At 38.2% G+C, this 19,954-nt stretch overlaps 1 protein-coding gene across 1 annotated transcript; it reads right to left on the reverse strand.

Moving 5' to 3' along the window:
- Nucleotides 1–995: 995 nt before the first annotated feature.
- LOC136255308 (UDP-sugar transporter UST74c-like) lies at nucleotides 996–16,934 on the reverse strand. Its single transcript, XM_066048036.1, has 12 exons — nucleotides 16,772–16,934; nucleotides 12,865–12,898; nucleotides 12,592–12,678; nucleotides 12,473–12,540; nucleotides 10,566–10,637; nucleotides 8,946–9,014; nucleotides 8,826–8,896; nucleotides 6,047–6,084; nucleotides 4,783–4,943; nucleotides 3,999–4,077; nucleotides 1,832–1,914; nucleotides 996–1,291 (listed from the first exon to the last, which is right to left on the reverse strand). The coding sequence occupies exons 1-12, from the start codon at nucleotides 16,885–16,887 to the stop codon at nucleotides 1,138–1,140; spliced, it is 1,032 nt and encodes a 343-aa protein (XP_065904108.1). The 5' UTR covers nucleotides 16,888–16,934; the 3' UTR covers nucleotides 996–1,137.
- Nucleotides 16,935–19,954: the final 3,020 nt, after the last annotated feature.

Raw genomic sequence — 19,954 nt, forward strand, 5'->3', positions numbered from 1 at the left:
CCATAGATCACAGTATTACTCAGCTCTAATTAAAGTGCATGGTTGTAGCTTTATTTGTGATAATTTGGGATGATCAATATTATGACATAAATTAACTTGCTACTCTTACGCAGAAGGATTACTTGACCATTCTACCATACAATATGCTTGCATATTGCCAGTGTATCCTTGTATACAACACTTGATCAGTGACATACTCCACTATAAGATCATCAGTGCATGCATGCGGCTAGCCAACAGCAGATTATCAAAATGGCACATATACGTATGTGCACTAAAACTGGAGACATCATTCTTAAACATGATATTTTAGTATACCTGTATTTACTGTGACATAATATAGAACTGGAATATCAGCTGATGTCCAATGAACTTTAATTACTTAAAGTCATGCTCCTTAACAAGTTACTTCATGTACGCTGAAAAGTGATTTCATTTAAGCCCCAACCTATATGCTTCCAGTAGCTATATACCAGCTACTACTGCTCCCTCATGAGTTCATCACTCCCCACCACATGTACACACATTGAAAAGTTACTATTCTAAGAAATAACAGTATACAATCACGGCAATATTGTGGTTCCAGACAAATTAGAGATAGGAAAGTCCATCAAGAGTACTTCCTTGTTGCTGGGCCTAGCAGCTATTACTCAAGGTCCAAATATACATCACCTCTTGTTCCTGACCGCAATACTTGAAACAAGCGATCACTACATCAAGGTTCAATTATTTAATTCAACCTGCGTAGCCCCAACGATACTTCTTTCATCCCTACTAAGTTCCCTGATGAGTTTTCATCCCTGCCAGCAGACCTTTATGCCACACTGAACTCAAAACATTTTCTATGATACCTCCCACGCTTGAGCTATCCATATCATCCTTATTTAGTTGATGGGTTAATCTATGCTTATACTGACTTAGATTCGATAGTATGGGCTTGATCCATAAGTTTCAGAAACAATGCGTGCTAAAACTACTTAGTGTTTGGCTAGGAGTGAAGTCAAAAAACATTTATAACAGACAAATTTAATGGATACAAATTATTTCACAATTGTAATTTATTTTACATGAAAATCATTACTATTTAACAATACTATATAATATGCCATAAATCTATAAATAAATAAAATATCTAAGTTATTTAATAGAAGGAGGGAGAACTGGTTGATTGTCACGATTATCTTTTCCTTCTTCCGTGACTCTCGGGTCACCATTGAGTTTCAGTTTCTTGTTCCGTTCCTCTTGTTGTTCAGCATATTTGATGTAGGAGTAGACCAGACTGCCTATTGCACTATAGAGTGGTACACACACAACAATCTAATAGCATTTGGTATGTTCAGCTATATACATTGGAACTTCTGTATGGAACTGAATGTATTGTGTCAATCAGAGTTAAGTGAGTGTTCTATTAGAGTAGTTCAAAATCGAATAATTTTCAAGATCACGAGCGTAACATTTCTAATCGCCAAAAGTAGCCAAAAAGATACTATTTGCTTGTATTACTACCACAACTGTATTACATAGACACCTACCGATTGTCTGATGGCTGAAAACCGACACAGTTCAAGTTCACGAAACGAACGCTCCAAGCAAGACAACAAGAAAGCATTCTAAACCAGTTAAACACTACGCTTGTACAATATGGAAATAAAACACTCGGTCATGGTCTTGAGCCTAATATAGCACTCAGCTTCGCCTCGTGCTATATTAGTCTCTCGCCCACGCCCTCGTGCTTTTATTTCCATATTGTACGCGCAGCAGTGCTTTAACTAGTATTTATCACATTAATCAACACATTAAAACACACTTAAGGTAATACAACTATTCTCACCTGACATTAATACCCACAAAGTTGGTCAGGGAGTACACATAGTCCCCACCAAAGAACATTCCAGTGTAGGTGACGGCAATGTTCTAACAGGAGAGAGAACACAATAGATACAGCACACACACACACACAGGTATGTACTTAATGGAAAGAACAAGACAGAATTAAACTAACACACTATAAATGCAAATAAAAGAACATGGATGGACAATCACTAGAAATGAAATACACTAGATGAATAATAAATTGAAAATTTTCAAGATTGCAGAAAAAAAAAAAAAAAGCAGCCATAGATTGTTGGGGTGTTACCATTATCACCCCAGCAATCCCTTCTTGTTTCATGGTTTTTTCAGTAATCCCTATTCTCCTTTCAATTTTTTATTCATCTAGTTCGTGTTTAATTTACGTATTAATCTAATAATAGATTTGTCTTATTGATAATGATGATTGTTGTAGATAGAGCAATTTCGCATTCTACACATAGAGGGATTACACACAAAATGTGTCATGATATATTTTCGTAAAACGGTTAACAACCATTGCATTTGTGAGGTAAGTGAGTGAAGGCTACATCCATTCTCGATGGTTCAGTGTAGAACAAAAGTGGTTTGCTAGGTTAGTCACTTGTGTTAGTCATTTGTATATACAAGGATAGCTGTTGTCAAAATTTTGCAAAGTGCTAACTAACATTCCTGACTGATCTACGAAAATTTGATATTACGCTTGTCCAACTATTTTCTAACCTGATGATAATCATAGTTGGTAAAGTGTGATGACCAAGTAAGTGTATTCACATACCATTTGAAAAGCATATCTCACAATTGTCAGACTAACAATGGTTGTTGTGTGTTTTTGTAATACGTGCCACAAAATTTTTCACTCATACAAACCCTCTATACAGTCAATGACTCTTCTGTACATGCACACATGAAACTGATCAATTTGCAATGTACATACAGAGTTTCCTAGATATACAATACTCAGTACACGCTATGTTATTATCAGATACACTTAACTGTATTATTAGAGTATTTATGTGACTGCTCTATTAGAGTATTTATGTGACTGCTCTATTAGAGTATTTATGTGACTGCTCTATTAGAGTATTTTGATCTTGGATATCCTCCCACACACAATGATCATGTAGTGAAAAACTGCAAAAAGTCTTCAGAGTAGGTTAAGCTTCCTGGCTTATACTGTAAGAACAGATCTTATGCAGCAAGTTAGAAACCCAACTCTAGACAAGATCTTTTATGGTTTCTCACACGTAATGGCATTTTGACAAGGGTTTGGGCTGCTAACGGTAAAAATAGCTCATGGACATGCACAACGATCCATAAATCAAGCCTTGCTGGATTTACTTGTAAATATCGCTATGCCCGTGGAACAAAGTAATAATAGTTTCTTAAAATCATAATATCAGAAATAGAGACTGCTGAAAAAATGAAAGAAACGAGAGCCATACAAGCCAGCATGTTAAACGCACACAGATCTGGTAGAGACCAACTGGAAACAGAACGGAAAAATGCAACATGGAAATGGTAAAATCTTTTTTGTATGTTGGAATAAAACCCTTATCAAGTGGCCACCTCTTATAGACAATTAAACTTGTTAAAGGACCACCTCTTTGCAAGGACCAAATGAAATAATGAGCCTGAAGACTAGTCCTACTTCATGACCTCAATCAAACCACCTCATAATAGAATACATCTGCCAAAATTTTCTCAGAAAAATTTTCTAGTTTGTAAAGGAAGTATATAGCACTTGATATGGTAACTGTGCATGTTATAAGGACGTCGTTACTTCAGTACTTCAAACTTAAGAAGGAAAGGCAGCACTTATACCCAACCCCAATGGAACGCTCAGTCTGAAAGTCTCATCTTCTGGAATTTCTGCTGATAATGGTGTGTAAACAAGCTATAGGGTAGTATGACCAGTGATGTGCTAGTAATGGAGAGTGAATACTGACTGCCACTCGCACAGTTTTTACTATTACACAGAAGTACAAAATAGACTTCAATTTGTTAAACTGTTGTCATTTTCATATCTGAATTGTGTGGGTGATGCAAGTGAACATATTTTTATTTGCCAATATTTGTCCCACCAAAATTTTCCACTATTATATGGCACATTACAAGTGTGTTCTATTAGAGTAGCAGAGACCACTTACCTTAATACAGCCGGTTACCATGGTAGTCAGGGGAGAGTTGATGGCAGTACACAGTAGTATTGAGTACATCAATACAAACCTGCAAGTTGAACAGTTACCATGGTGATGTACAAGGAAAATGACACCAGTAGTTACTATAATGTGTTTGCTTTAGGGCTGTACTTCAGTGAGTCTTTGCATTCCTTTGTGCACATGTACATTGTAGTGTTGTTTTACTACTAGATTTTTGTCCCTGAAATGAGTTGCTGATTTCTATATAATTTTCTGTTAACATTTCAAGGACAGGACATTTTCAGTTACAAACTTAACTATTAATTCTTATCCTCAAAACAACAGAGTGAGTGAGAGAGTTGACTTTTATTTTGTTTCTATTAACTAGATAGCTGAATTAGCTAGATAAAATAACTCAGAATGCAGTTTTCTTAGCTAGCTACCAACTCAACAGATGCTGGATGGCTGCACTCAGCCACCAGTGGTACAAAATTCTTTTTAAAAATGGTGATGCGGGTGGGAATGAGCTAAATTAATGGGAAAACTCTACCTGAACATGAAACCATTTCATGAACTATTTTGTGTTCCTTTAACATTTCATGTAGACAAACTACCTGGTAGTGTATAATACTGATGGACACCTTGGGACCAAACAATCGTGTCCTGATTATCACAGTGTCCTGATTATCACGGTGTCCTGATTTTCTAGGTCAGTTTATGTACTAAGGTACTTTGGGAACTTAACTAAGTGTCTGGATTATGTAGGTATCCTCAAGTGTCAACATTAACTCACCCCATGATACAGGAGGACAAGAACATCACGATAAAGAAGGGGTTGTTCCACTGATCATAACTTAATGCCTTCTCAATGTCCCCAGTGGTATACGCCAATATCATGGCTGGTAGTAGAGATACTAGAGCATTGTAGAAGAGTATACCATATTTGTTGAGACCCTGCAGGTATATAAATAGTGATAACGGCATACACACAGTACATAAATTATATACAAATAATATATAGCAAAACCCACACTCTAAATTAAGAATTGACAGAAAATACCTCCGTAAAGGACAAAGATTTGATCCCAACAAGTCAGGCTAGACACATTGCTACCTCTGACAGAGGAAAATTTTTTTTGTTACAGCAGCAAATGTTCTTGAGCTTTAAGTGCCTATAGAGAGATGATGCCTACTGTTCATATACAAACCCCAAAAGAAATGCTTTTAGCTGTCATTTACATGATCAACCATCCCGGGGTGTACTTCTCAGGTGCTAATTGAGTTGGTGCTGGCAAATCCTCCTGGGATAAGGCTAGTATCCTGCAGGAGGGCTGTGCCATGTCTCATGGAATTAAAGTCAAGACACTTGAAATTTCACTAACTTACACTTGTTATGTGAGAGGGACAAAATAGCAGTTAGACATTCTCTTCCATAGCACATAACCCTATGAAGTGATTACACAACCAAACATGGCATTTGGGATTGGATAAAATGAAGGCTCTTGGAGGGTGTGGTGCAACATTTACAATTTGTGCATTTGGTATTGATGCTAAGGTGTTAGGATGACAAAAAGAAGGCACATGACATGGATGCACTACCAATTTACACATTAGAATACTACCAAGGTGTTGGGGATTAAAAAGCATGAGATGTTTTGATGACATTTGATCAACACCCATCCCTCCCATACACACTACACACACACACACACACCCCTCCCATACACACTACACACACACCTCCCATACACACTACGCACCCCTCCCATACACACTACACACACACACCCTCCCATACACACTACACACTCACCCCTCCCATACACACTTACACACACACCTCCCACACACACTTACACACACACCTCCCACACACACACACACACACACACACACACACACACACACTTACACGCCCCTCCCATACACACTACACACACACCTCCCATACACACTACACACACACCTCCCATACACACCCCTCCCATACACACTACACACACACCCCTCCCATACACACACCACACACACCCCTCCCATACACACTACACACTCACATCAGACTTATTGTCCACCATCTTCTTAGACACTAAAACTGAACAACAAATAGCACAAAATGTTAACACTAACCTGTACACTATACTACACTAAACATGGCAGCCACATAAAGGATGTTGATACCGTATAGCAGGTTTTTACTGTGCCTATAATTTATCATGAATCTTAAAAGCATGACACAAATTTCCGCAAACACAGCTATCCACAAAAATAAAATTCGCAGATTTTTTATTTCGATTACTAGAAATGCATTGAAAGATGAGATGGAAGCATTATATACATGGCTACCATGTATTTGGACTCCTGTCATTGGCGGGGAACTTGCATTATATAAAACTCGGTGGGGATGTGTGCCGCTGTGTGACGACCCAAAAACAACAACTTACTGCGCACCCTCTCAAGGATATGCAGTTTGTTTTCGTTTTATGGTGGCACAATAATACGTATCGAGTTACAGGGCAAGAACTTCCAAGAAGACACAAAAAGTTGAAAACACGAGATAAAATAAGTGCGAATTTAATTACCATGGCTGTTTATGAAAATAAAGTCTTCGCGGTAAAAACCCACTATACAGTATGCTGGTCATCCACTCTACACTGTATTAGAGCATTCATCAACTCACTGTGTGTTCTATTAGAATATCAAAACAAGATGCGTTGCACCTTACTGCCTGTGAGCAATAAACATTAAATCTCCCACACACAGGTAAAGCTTACAATTGCCTATGCATGCTTGTGAACTCAGCTATAAGTCCTTAACTTGTAGCAACTATTTAGCGATTGTTGACCACGTGAGCATTTAAGTTGACCACTAACATAACACGTAAATTTCCTGATGATGGTAGCAGCACAGAGAAAGGTCACACCACTGTTGCAATGGATGGCGGCGGGAATTCTGAAGTGAGAACATTCCATGTTGTAACAATACTCTTGTCCATAAGTCAGTAATACCTAGAGAAGATCACCAGCAGCAGAGCTTCTTGTATACCCAACTCCGACACAAAAAGCTTCCAAGGGCGGAAGTGCTTGGGTCTTGACAAGCTCTAAATCCATTGCTATGCTAGAAGATAAGGCTCATAAGAAAAAGGGAGAATCAAGAGGTCAAAGAGCAAAAGAGAAAAGAGCAAGAGCTTTGCTAAGGAAAAATAGAAGAAGTAAAAAGCTCTGGCAAGCCAAGCAAGCTCAGAAGCAGAAAAAAGCTGAGTAGAAAAAGTCTGCTGGACAGAAACAAAACAGTTCATTTGATGGATCCAGAAGTAAGCAGCAAAGAGTAGATGTGGGCAATGATGATAGTTAAGATGATACGATATAGCTCCATGAAATTTCAAAAGATGAGTTTGCTGCATAATTTGGTTTGTTTGAAGTTGACGCAGATTCAATGCAGTGGAGAGAATGTACAAATGAAATTGTAAAGTGTGGGAATATTTGGAGATGTGTGACTAGGCAGATATATGTGTAGTATGCTAGACTTTGCTTGTATGTGAAACACTTGTACCTTTAAAACAGCTTGTGTTGTTTGCTTACTTATTAACTTGTAGTTATGTGTTCAACAACTGCAGCTTGTAAACTTTTAGTCTCACAGCAATATAACAAGCCTGGGAATAACACGTTAAAAGTGATGGTTTGAATACCAGTAGCATACACTGTAGATATTTTAACAAGAACTAACTACTTACACTAGTAATGCTCATAATAATCCAGCTCACAGAGTTGGTAACAAAAATATGCCAACAGATGATAATGATGCTAGACGTCATCTTGGGAAATTGCATTCATTGATGGAAACCTCACTGTAAACGATGACAAGCACGTCACTGTAAACGATGACAAGCACGTCACTGTAAACGATGATAAGCACGTCACTATAAGCCACAAATATGTTTTTGGCTAACTGATGTAATGTATGGTACACTGGATGTATGCACCTCATATACACAGTTAAAATGGCAGACGGAAAGGTGCGGTGGTGGTTGTCATAAAATGTATTGACGGATGACATAAAAATACATGCAGTTGATTTTATCTACACCTGTGTTAGATTTCACACTGCTAAATCACACAAACTTTGTTGATTTCACTTACCTGCTAGGCAAGTCAACATGAATGTCAGCGAATTGGGTTCAAAGCACACTTGTATAAATGGTTATGGAAGAAAGTCAACGGTGGTCAACTATTGATAACTTACGTTACACCCATTTTGATAAGCTACAAGAATCATTCGTGAGCCTTGTTCTGCTGTAACCTAGCATAGCATCATATTTTTTATGGATACAGGAAAAGTTATCAATGACCACTCAATATTCACACAGACTGCCTATGATATGCAGAACAAATCTGAATATAAAAAATTGTGGTGTGTCCTTAGCAACAATTGTTCAAGTGTTGTGTCATACATATGTGTAATGACACAACACTTGAACAACTGTTGCTAAGGTCACACTCACAACTTTTAAACCAAGAGCGCACCCATAGCTGGCCAAAGGCTGGCTGTGGGCGCACGCCTGGTTTACTGAAATTGTTTTCGTAAAAGTGTGTGTATCTATCTACCTATGTTTGTCTGTACGCACCCATGTGCCCATGTGAGCAAAATGGGCACGCCTGGTTTAAAAATTTTGGTGTGTCCTTAGCAACAATTGTTCAAGTGTTGTGTCATTATATGTACTAACAAGAATATTTTTTGCAGTGACAAAAAAGAAATGTTTTCAAGCCCATGTAAACAATAAAAAAACCAGCTAGCTTGCAAAACTAATAAACACATTATTGCATGTCTGGGGCTTACCATTTGCTGAAGTACAAAAGTTGTTAAACAAAATGAAACAGTAGCCAATCACTTGGAAGCTCAAATCATTACTATAGCAACACATGAACAACTATGGTAACCACTTATATGGTAACTCACGAGGCAGCCACTAATGCCCCCAATATCATCATCCCTACAGAGATCTGTACTTGTAATGATGACTGGATGCTACAGGGAAGATGAACAAGCCATATAGTATTGGTCATGTTTATCTGAGCCATTACCCTGTAACTACATCCCCTACACAGTCAAAAACTTGTAGCACTGCAAAGACCTTTGTAAACTAGACCTACTATACTGTATAATCATTTTACTATTAGCCCGAATAAGTAAAATGTCACACCTAAAATACCCAAAGTACTTTTACAGCAAACTCTCCTGTACCAAGAAAATTAAAATTCAAGGGGATAACACCACAAATAACATATATGCTGCATACATGGATTGGAAACGACTCCATAAATTAATTCATAGTGAAACTAGCCATTTACACAGAGGAAGACAATGTTTTATACAAAACTGATTCTAGTACTTATTCTTCTAGTGAATAGTAATGGAATGAAAAAACTCCCACTTGAGTTTCTGTGAGTGCATATTGGTGGTTTCTGTCGCCAGGTGCATAGTTGTCTGAACGTTTCACTGTGGTGGCTTCACACGATGCCAACTCACCACGTTGTGTTGCTAAAGAAACAGAACGGATGCTGCTCTTTCACGTGTGCCAAGTATGTGCAAGTACAGTGAACATGCTCCCACCACCATGATTTGCCTACACAAACATTCCATTACATTAGCACCTCATCAGCTCAATAATTCAGTATCAACTTATCCTACGTACATCAGGTTTTAATGGCTAAAGAAATAAAACACAGTTATGCTCTATAAATTGGGTGGCTATCCTTTCTTTTGCCATCACCTGGTCAGAGATTACTCTATACAAACATACTAGAGCAACATACTTACCACAAACAGCATAGTAGTTGTTAACCTACGCAACGTCCAACAACAACAATTTTGGGGATGATACCAAGACACTATAGTTGACAAAAGGCTCTATAGGCTTCAAAAACGTTCTGCAACTGTGAGAGAATCGCGTTATTCTACACTAGTTTCCACTACAAAGTCCGTAAAACATTGTGACATTGTATTACAAGAACTGTATATCATTCGTAGTACATTTTATATGCATGTTTCCAATCCATGTGCAACATATATATTATCTGTGGATAAGATAACTTATTCTCTCGATCCCTAAGACCATTACCATGATACGGTACTGTTCAAATGTAACATTGCATTTGCTCGCTTGTGAGTGATTAAAAAACTTGTTAATTAAAGGGCGTGGCACATGTTTCCTTTGCGAGTATTCATCCCGTTTCGGAGTGTGACGTTACAATTGAGCAGTACCGTACTTATCTCTTTTATTGAAACTTTAAAAGGCAAAACTTGCCAAGTGAATAATCTAAGTTTCAGAATCATTTACACAAGAGTTAATAGCCAACATTACTTAATATTGTAAACCTTTGTTGAACAATTTATGCTATATACCAGAGGAGGTTGGTAACATGTCATAGCCATATGACATGTTGCTATGTGTGACAGCACAACCAAACATGGTACTTGAAGCCACAGAAAGTATTGGACGGCTGAAAGAAACGTTTTGGGAACTGTAACTTATGACTGCTACACAATAGCATATATGCTCCTTATTATTTCACTCACCCCAGGTAGTACTGCTCTCCCAACATGGTGAACAGCAGAGTGAACCGTCTCAACACTACAAACATCGGTAAACTGTGGGAGTGAAAAGAGAATACAGAGGTGATTATAGGAATTAGCAGGGGTAACACTGGAAGACATGATACCATTAAGTTTCCTCCATTACACATTTTGGACCAAAAGTAAATTATGAAAGTGTATTAGTGTACTGTATCTCAAATGGTTTGGTCATTTAATATGCAAATTAGAACTCAATCACTTCAACACTATCTGGCCTGGGGTATGTACCTGCAGTGTGTCTCACTTACTGTGTACACCATAACTATTCTACTTAGAGGATTATCAGTTTCTTGAGAAAGTTATAACTTAACAACAAAATTAATGACATATCTGGTATGGCATAACAGTAGGGATATAAACTTTACAATACGTACAAGGAATTTTATGAGACTTGCAGTAACATATACACCTTGGGACCAACCAACAGTGTCCTGATTATCAAGGTGTCCTGATTATCAAGGTGTCCTGATCATCAAGGTGTCCTGATTATCAAGGTGTCCTGATTATCAAGGTGTCCTGATTATCAAGGTGTCCTGATTATCAAGGTGTCCTGATTATCAAGGTGTCTTGATTATCAAGGTGTCCTGATTATCAAGGTGTTCTGATTATCAAGGTGTCCTGATTATCAAGGTGTCCTGATTATCAAGGTGTCCTGATTTTCCAGGTCAGTTTATGTACTAAGGGATACTTTGGGGTGTCTGGACAATGTAGGTGTCCTCAAGTGTCCACATTAACAGGTTCCAGTGTAAAAGATTTCATCATTTCACTAATATATACATGTTTCTAATACTCATACAGTAAATGCTTCAATCTACGGTACTGCCCAAGCACAACATCACACTCGCTTGCACGCACAATTTTGTTCGAGATTATTGCTAATTAAGGGATGTGGCAACTGCTAATTAAGGGGTGTGGCAACTGTTTCGCTTGCGATTCTCATGAGCGAAACAACACTGTCTCGCGAGCAAAACAGTTTCCATGCTCTTTAATTAGCAATTTTTAAAATCTTGAGCAAAATTGTGAGTATGAGCGAGTGCCAAGTTGCGCTTGGGCAGTACCGTATTAAGTCAGTCTATTAAGTTGGTTATTTATTACTCTTATCCCATGTAACTTACTTTATAATTACTGGTCAAGTTACTTTCATATGCTTGTTTGTTAACTTTTGTGACATGTTTTTAATATTTAGATATGCCTCACCAACGGAAGAGTAATATTTCCCCAAAATATTCAATGTGTCTTTTTAATGTGGCTGTAACATGTACAGTGCAAAAATTGCAGACAGTTACTAGAAATAGGGATGGCAGTATTGCATTTTGAAAAACGGTAGGAAAAATACCTTGGTATCTGTCACCAAGAGTATACTCTCGGTATCACTAAATACCTTTTATATTTCACACTCACATGGGTAAGCTATACCTGTATGATTACTTATACCCACATTGTGCTAGTGATAATGATAATTAATGGTACCACACAGTAAAGATTGAAATGAATACTTCAACACACAGGTCTGTCTAGTACACAGCGTAAACACCGGCTTGACTAATGTATGGCCACTAAACCACCACAAATATAACTACTACATTAAATTCGGTATTTGGTATTTTTAGAAAACCACATCGGTATCTGAAAAATACCTTTATAAACTACTAATACCTAAATACCTCCCAACTGTAACTAGCAACCATATGACTATTGTAACTACAATTTTACTTTTTGGACAGTTGTAACTAGCCACTAGTGATGTACATCAATTATGTACTTTTTATTGAGAAAAAAATTCACTTTTCTTTAAGCTGTTTTCTCAGGTTAGCTCAACTTGTACATACTATAGTTCTGAGTATAGATACCTTAATTTTTGTGTCCCTCCCAGTCCAAATAAAAGATTTCCGATGTAGAACAATGGAAGAGGAAATATCTGGAAATCCCACAGAATTATTCACTAAATCACAACAATTACATAAATCACCTTCTTGATAGTAATCATACTAATATTATCAAAGTGAATGATCTTGAACAGTTTAGCTACTTGTAGTACGACCAGTGTGGCTACAATCTAAAGAAGGGAATATATACAATGTACATTAATGGTAACACACGAATGCTTGCAAGCACGCATACACACACACATACTACACAACTACACAGACACACTGCATTACACATACCACACTGCTTATGCAACACACGTACACTACTACACACGTATGCACGCAGCATACAACACACACACACACTTTACCTGTCCCAATCCAAGAAATTGGAAAGATGGAAACCTATAATGATATACACAACATAAGGTTTCATCAACATAGTTTAGGTCTCCATGTCCCATACCTGCACCTGGGTACTAGGATGCTTACACAATCACTTGTACAGAAAGACCAATATATTAAGGACACCTTGTAATAGACCAATAGTGTCCCGAACATCAAGGTGTCCTAGGTCAGTTTATGTACTAATTAAGGGATACTTTGGGACCATTACCAACTCATTTTCAAGTGTCTTCATTTGCAGCAAAAAAATTGGACTTAAAACCTTGGCCCCAAAATGTCTGCTATAGGTGCCCAACATGCAATGAATATTGTCCTGGTATTTTCAAACAGTTTGCCTGAAGACCACTTTTCAACTAACATGACGTCTCACTGAAGAATTGTGCTGCAGTTAGAGGTCCCATCCATTATCTAGTGCCAGCAACAAGCCTGTTGAGGTTAAATCTCTAAGTGCGTGTTGTGTAGTGTGTCTTTGGTCTAGTCTTGTATGGCTAGAGCCGCAGCGCTTATCGATTGAAGATTATAAGCACCTAGCTGCATGTTGTGATGAAGGTGTTTCATTATCACCTGAACAACTTTGATATTCCAACTGACATGTTTTAAGTGCTACATAAAATTATAGCCTTAATTGCATAGTTCTGCTTGGTATTTCAGGTGAGCCTCAATACTGCAAGCGTAGAAAATTTCGTGGTGTATAAAATTTTGTGGTTTCCGTGGTATGAGTATAAGCCACGAAAATTAATCCATGTGACCTGATCCACAAAAATTAATCCACATTAAACTCACGTATAGTTAGCTCCTCAAGCAAACCTGAGAGCAGTACTCATCAATGCACCTTCCTTATAAGGGGATAAGCATATGCCACTCGATATGCAATGTGACGACAGTGCGTAGACCACGTGATGCGAGATTGGCTTCAAGTATCTGCATGGGACCAGATTCTACCTCTGCATGATCCCAGCAGATAAGATTCCCCTTTAACATGAAGTAAGGCTTTTTTTCTCACTGTCTAGTTATGCAAGTATCTCTTGAGAAAAAAAAAATTATCAGCTTGTTTGCAAGCACCCGCCCCCTGACCGTTCTTCGTACCACAAGGATTACTTCATGCCCAGTCCGCGATAGCACTGAGGTGAAACTCTGAGCCCACGAATTTCTACCTGTCAACATTAAACCATGAAAATTTCTACCCACAAAATTTAATACACTCATAAATTTGTTTTTTCACAAACCACGAAATTTTACTCCCGAAATTAAATACGCTTACGGTAGTTGTAATACAACAGTGGGGTTGAATGGGGCTTACTGGATAAATAGATCGAATTTCAAGTAGACTTTACCATGATATGTTTGATTTTTGAAAAGCCTGTGGTATTGATAGGTCATGCACATTGTGCACAATTGCCTCAGCTCTTTGCATGCCAACAATAAACTTTGCTTTGTTTCTTCTTTCTTCAACCTTAGCTTCCTCAGCACACAATGAACAAAGCATTATGTAATATATTTTAGTAGCACTTAAATCATCCTCTGATATAGTATAGCCTAAACACAATAACTGTCACTTGGTTGCTAGGAGATACTACATTTACCCAAACCAAGGATTTACCAATGCCATCTCCCATTTGTGTACTATCACCATGGCTAGCAGCTGTAATGACCACAGCTGGTAATATGTTGCAGCTATTTAGCCTCATAACTTTAATCATCAATCATAGCATGCATGAAGGCAACACAATAGAAATTCCCCATTCCAATTCTAGAGGTGCAAGGTACTCATGTCTGTACAATTTGACTCTACATCCTTACAATTGTGAATATGTGAGGTTGTTTGTTCTTGGAACCTTAAGAATTAAAGTAAGGTCTGTAGGGAGATTTACATATTTCAAGGATAATTTTTTCGCTGTTGACCAAAACCTTGAAATCAGCAAAAAATTTATCTCTCGGCTATACCGTATAGCCTAAACATTTTGAGGGGCAATTTTTTTCGAGGTTGAGTAATGTGTACCCAATTCAATTATTTGCGCATTTGCAAACAAACCCAAAATGTATTAGACTACATGGAGGTCTAAATATTTTAAGGATAAAATTTTTGCTGGTAACCCCCAAAAACCTCGAAATCAGTGAAAATTTTCTCCCTCAAAATATTTAGGTTATACAGTACGGTACCAGACCCTCTTGCAGCTAGGCGCTTATACTCTTCAATCGATAAACGCCGTGTGGAGAGTAGGGTCTGGTCACAAGAGACTACAAGGGGGGTGACACACAGGCACTCACTGAAGGTAGATCTGCAACTGCGGTCAAAGTCTAAGTCAAAGATAGCAAATTCTGTCATGGGTAAAAAATTCACAATTGAAAAGGGCTGAAATATTGTCGTTAAGTCACTGGTCAAAGATTGAAAAGGCTCTTAGTGACAGGTCAAAACAAAATTTTGGCGGGTAAAGACTTTGACCATGGTCGCAGATCTACCTACAGCATGTATCTATGTGACAACCCCTTTTCCAATTGTTGACTGGTGACAATATTTCAGTACTTTTCGATTGTTGGTTGGAAATTTTACCCTTGATCGTTGGACTTGGCAAGAATTTGGTGGCCTTGACCTTTGACTTAGACTGTGGTCGCAGATCTACAGTAAGTGCCTGTGTGTCACCCCCTTGGGACTATCTTTGGTTAATATTAAAAGTATTGTACACGTCCAGTTCACTGTCTCACTTGAATGAACAAGGACAAATATAAATATGCAAGCACCAGGACTTGTTTATGGTCCAAACAAGGTATTATTATTATTATTATCAATTTCAGTCAAATGACAAGGGTTACACAAGAGGCTGAGCCTGCAAACGTGCTCCCCAAAAGGACAAAACAGTACAAGATACAAGGACAATACACAAATACAAAAACAACAAATAAAACAGTACAATAGCAGATAAATACAAAGCAACATTTGAGTTAAAAAAAGAAAGCGCCGGAGGGCAACACGGAATAGTTGGGGTCAGTTATCTGGGGTGTAACTAAACTGACATATTTTTGGTTTTTACACATTCTGAGGTTGGTTTTATTGAGTCTTGATAGCTTAGGGCCTTCAGAAAACTGGCAGTCTACTACAAAAATGATAAGTGTGAGGAGTGGAGTAAGCAAAAACTGACTTCTAGTGATTTCACTACTTGTTATGCTCTACAGCATTTATATACTTACTTGAACTAAATAGCTCAGACCCCTGGGACACAACCTATCCTTCCTAGGACAATCTATTGTAGCTAAATTGTTCCTACCTGAAATATACAAACTCATTGCACAACTGTAGAGTTTTTATGCTATCATGATTAGTTCTTACATGTGCTGGTTGGCGTACTATAATATGTGACCAATTTATTAGTATTGTACAAGCTGCTACTATCTCCAAGACAATATCGTTGGTTAACCATAACTAGCATATTCCCTGCAGCATACTGATAAGGAGTATAGGTATACCTATGTACTGTAGAAGAGCATAGTAAATAGATGTGAAATCACTAGAAGTCAGTTTTTGCTTACTCCACTCCTCATACTGAAGGCCCTTAGCTATCAGGACTCACCTCAGAATGTGTAAAAACCAAAAATATGTCAGTCCAGTAGTCCAGTCCAGTGATTAGTTACACCCAGTTATCTGTAAGATATTGGAAGGTACGTTGTTCCAAAGGAAAGGTGAATTGGTAAAAAAGGAAAACCGATAAGCATTGATGGTGGATATAGAGGTGTCTATGGCTGATGGACATCTCTATCAAGGTGAGAACAGTTTCTATCAAGGTGAGAACAGTTTCTATTAAGGTGAGAACAGTACCTCGAGCAGTACCCAGTTCAACAACCAGGTATTTGAGATACCATACAACAGTAACTACTTACCCGAAGCTAGTCAATACCGCCTTGTTGACCATTATTATTAGCAGGGATGCAGCCCCATAGAACGCAGCTGCTCCAGCTTGTGTCACCAGCAATAACGACTGGCCCTCTACGGACATGACGCCGAGCGGGATTTAATGAAATACCACAATTGAAACCAAATGTACGACAAGCGCCTGCTGGTCTCCTGAATCCGATTTTAAGCGCACAAATACCTTAAGCGCAAAAAAAATTTATTTGGTACCGTACAGAGTGAGTGTACGTACCTTTTCGCCAACCGCAACAGCTACAGTGGATACATCATGGGCTTACCTTTGACACAAAGAGGACAAAGGCTTTGTCATCCTTTTTGTTCCATCTCTTTCCTTAAGGCCGCTATTTGGTGATCATTAGTTTCTCATCCAGCGAGTCATCCAGTCTTTCTAATTATTATGATGCGGGCGGGAGGGCATTACCATTACAGAGATGCCCAGCTCTGAACAATTTTAGGAGTGAGACCTCGAATGCTACCAGCAATGTGGACTATATCCAGGTGCAGCTCCATGATTTTTGGTCACGACCAAAAAAAAAAAGTCGCTGCATCATAGCTCAAAGTACATAAATAAGCTAAATATGCACAGGGCTGTCCAATTTTAAGCACAGGGCTAATTATGAAGCAGATCAGGTGTGAGAAATGCGTGAGCACTAAGCCATAGTAAGCTAAAAGAGTGAGAAACAGAGGATTAGGCGTGAGAGCGTGAGATTACTAGCCAAAGAGTGAAGACTCACGCCTAATGCGTGAGAGTTGGCATGTCTGCCATTAGGCCATATACACTAATGTACAGACCTTGTCCAAATTGTATTTCCTCGCACAAATTTACACTGATTGGTTTTTAGCTGCAATCATGCTCTATCGACTTAATCATAGCGGTATTTCAATTGACTGTTGAAAAACAGTCAACTGTCAATAAACCGGCCTACCTCAGTCAACCATCAACTCGTCGTTATTCGTTCTTTGTTAACACTGTCGTTCTGTGGAATTCTGTACCATTAACCATCCTCAATGATCAAAATCCTTCCGGCATTCATTATACCATTATGTGTGTGTTAATTGATGTTTTTGTATTGTTGTGCAGTTTTGTAATTATTTGTTTGTTGTGTATTTTTGTAGTTGTAGTGTTCTTTTTTGTGGCTAACACCTAGTACAGGCTTTGCCTTTTGTGTATGCCTTCCATTGTGGTAAATTTGATAATAACAGAATCCACTGCAGTAATTTGCCAAGGAAAACGGCAATGCATAGTGCACTGTAGCGTTAATTTTAAAAATACCATCTAGTTCAAGATCTAGTTTCATCGGATACAATCCTGCAGAGCACGGATTTATACACATCAATGGTAGATGGTACAACCCGAGGTGGATTGAGATGAAGATACGTCCTCTGAACTGTACAACTGAGTGACACTTTATGCCAACTTGATGGTTTGGTATCACGTGTTCTACTGACTGAGCATGCACAAAGTAAATAATGGCTTACCATGCGGTAGCCCGGTCTAAGAAGGATGCGGGCGGTGGATGAGAAACTAATAATCACCAAATAGGAGCCTAAATTAGGAAGTGGTTTACTGTCGGTTCAATCGAGCGGGTTCAATAGCCAGTACGGCTTATTGAACCGACTTTCGGTTCAGTAAGGTAGATGCTGGTATTATGGGTCAGGAGGTATTAAGGCTTGCATAGTTTAAAATATGCTCAGAGGGTTAAATGATAAATCCTGCAGATTTAGGAAGTAATGGATGATCATACTACAGATCAACATAGTGATAGAGCTAACCACAAATCCAATTAGAGTTACCAGGAATACTTCTCCAGATTAGTTGCATGTACCCCTCACCATGTAGTAAAGGGTATGAAGATATAAAGTGCAAAAACCAAGTCAACTATGGTGTTTTGAATGCCTGATTAGTACCTGCAATATTTCCACAACATTTACCATAATTGCAGGGGCGTAAGGAGGGGGGGGTTCAGGAACCCCCCCCCCCCCTGTAAAATTTAGACTTCTGCAAGCAGGATCCTAACACACCATTTAGTGTGGCAGGACAAAATGAGCGAGCAATAAAGTGTAATGGCACAGCACAACAATTGATAAAACTTACATTCATCTCTCAGGGAAGGATTTACAGAGGTAACATGAGCCCTCTTCAAAACTTGTTAAAAAGATCGATATACTCTAATAGAGCAGTCAGGTATATACTCTAATAGAGCAGTCAGGTATACTCTAATAGAACATGCATTTAAATATCCATGTCCATATGAAGTTTTTCAGACATTCCAACATTAAATGCAAAACTTAGCATGACCTTATACTGCTATAGCTTTGGTGTGCAGTGTTTAAAGATATAGAGCTCCAGTAATTAATCACTTGTGTTATGCAAAATGAATTCATGCTATGCATATTTGTATAGTTATATTGTTTTGATTGTCATTTGTATCAGTGGATTCATGGCTCCTATACCACAGTGAGATATAACCATCACTTACAGATTACTATATGTGTCTCTATGTGTTATGCTGTCTGTTTCCACTAGGTGACTTTATCTAGTACTACCTTCATCCCAGGGGCACTTAATGCATCGTACTTTTTGCATAAAATATAGCAATTTGCTGAGTTTTGATTTATTAAAATATTGAAAGTCTCTCAGCGGCTGGGGGCTGTGCCCCCAGATCCCTGCTTCTAGTAACTCAATGCTGGTGCTGGAACCCCTCTTCAAAAAATCCTGGCTACGCCCCTGAATTGGATATAAAATAACGAACTTGTGAAGTAATGAATATTGTGACCCATAATATGACTCATCATAGGAGCACTTACAGTGCTTTAGAGAAAAGATCATACAGCCCACCACATGGTAGAATAGTTTTTGAAATTTTAGGATAGTGTAGTTTATGGGTACATCTTTGCCTACAAGTAGTATGAAAAATTGGGGTCACATTATTAGGTGATAGGAATGCTTTTAACTTAAGTGACTCATAATACCCACATATACCTTATCCACTGCCCTTAAATTATGCACCTTAATGTCAAACCCCACCCCCTGTATCCATATTATACACTTACTGGAGATTTGACATAATACATTTTTCCCCACCCTGGGGCTTTTGACAGCAGCAGTTTGCTGAACCAAAAATTATTTAATAGGAAATTTCCTTGTAATA

This window comes from Dysidea avara, chromosome 5 (genome assembly GCF_963678975.1).
Source record: "Dysidea avara chromosome 5, odDysAvar1.4, whole genome shotgun sequence".
NCBI lineage: Eukaryota > Metazoa > Porifera > Demospongiae > Dictyoceratida > Dysideidae > Dysidea > Dysidea avara.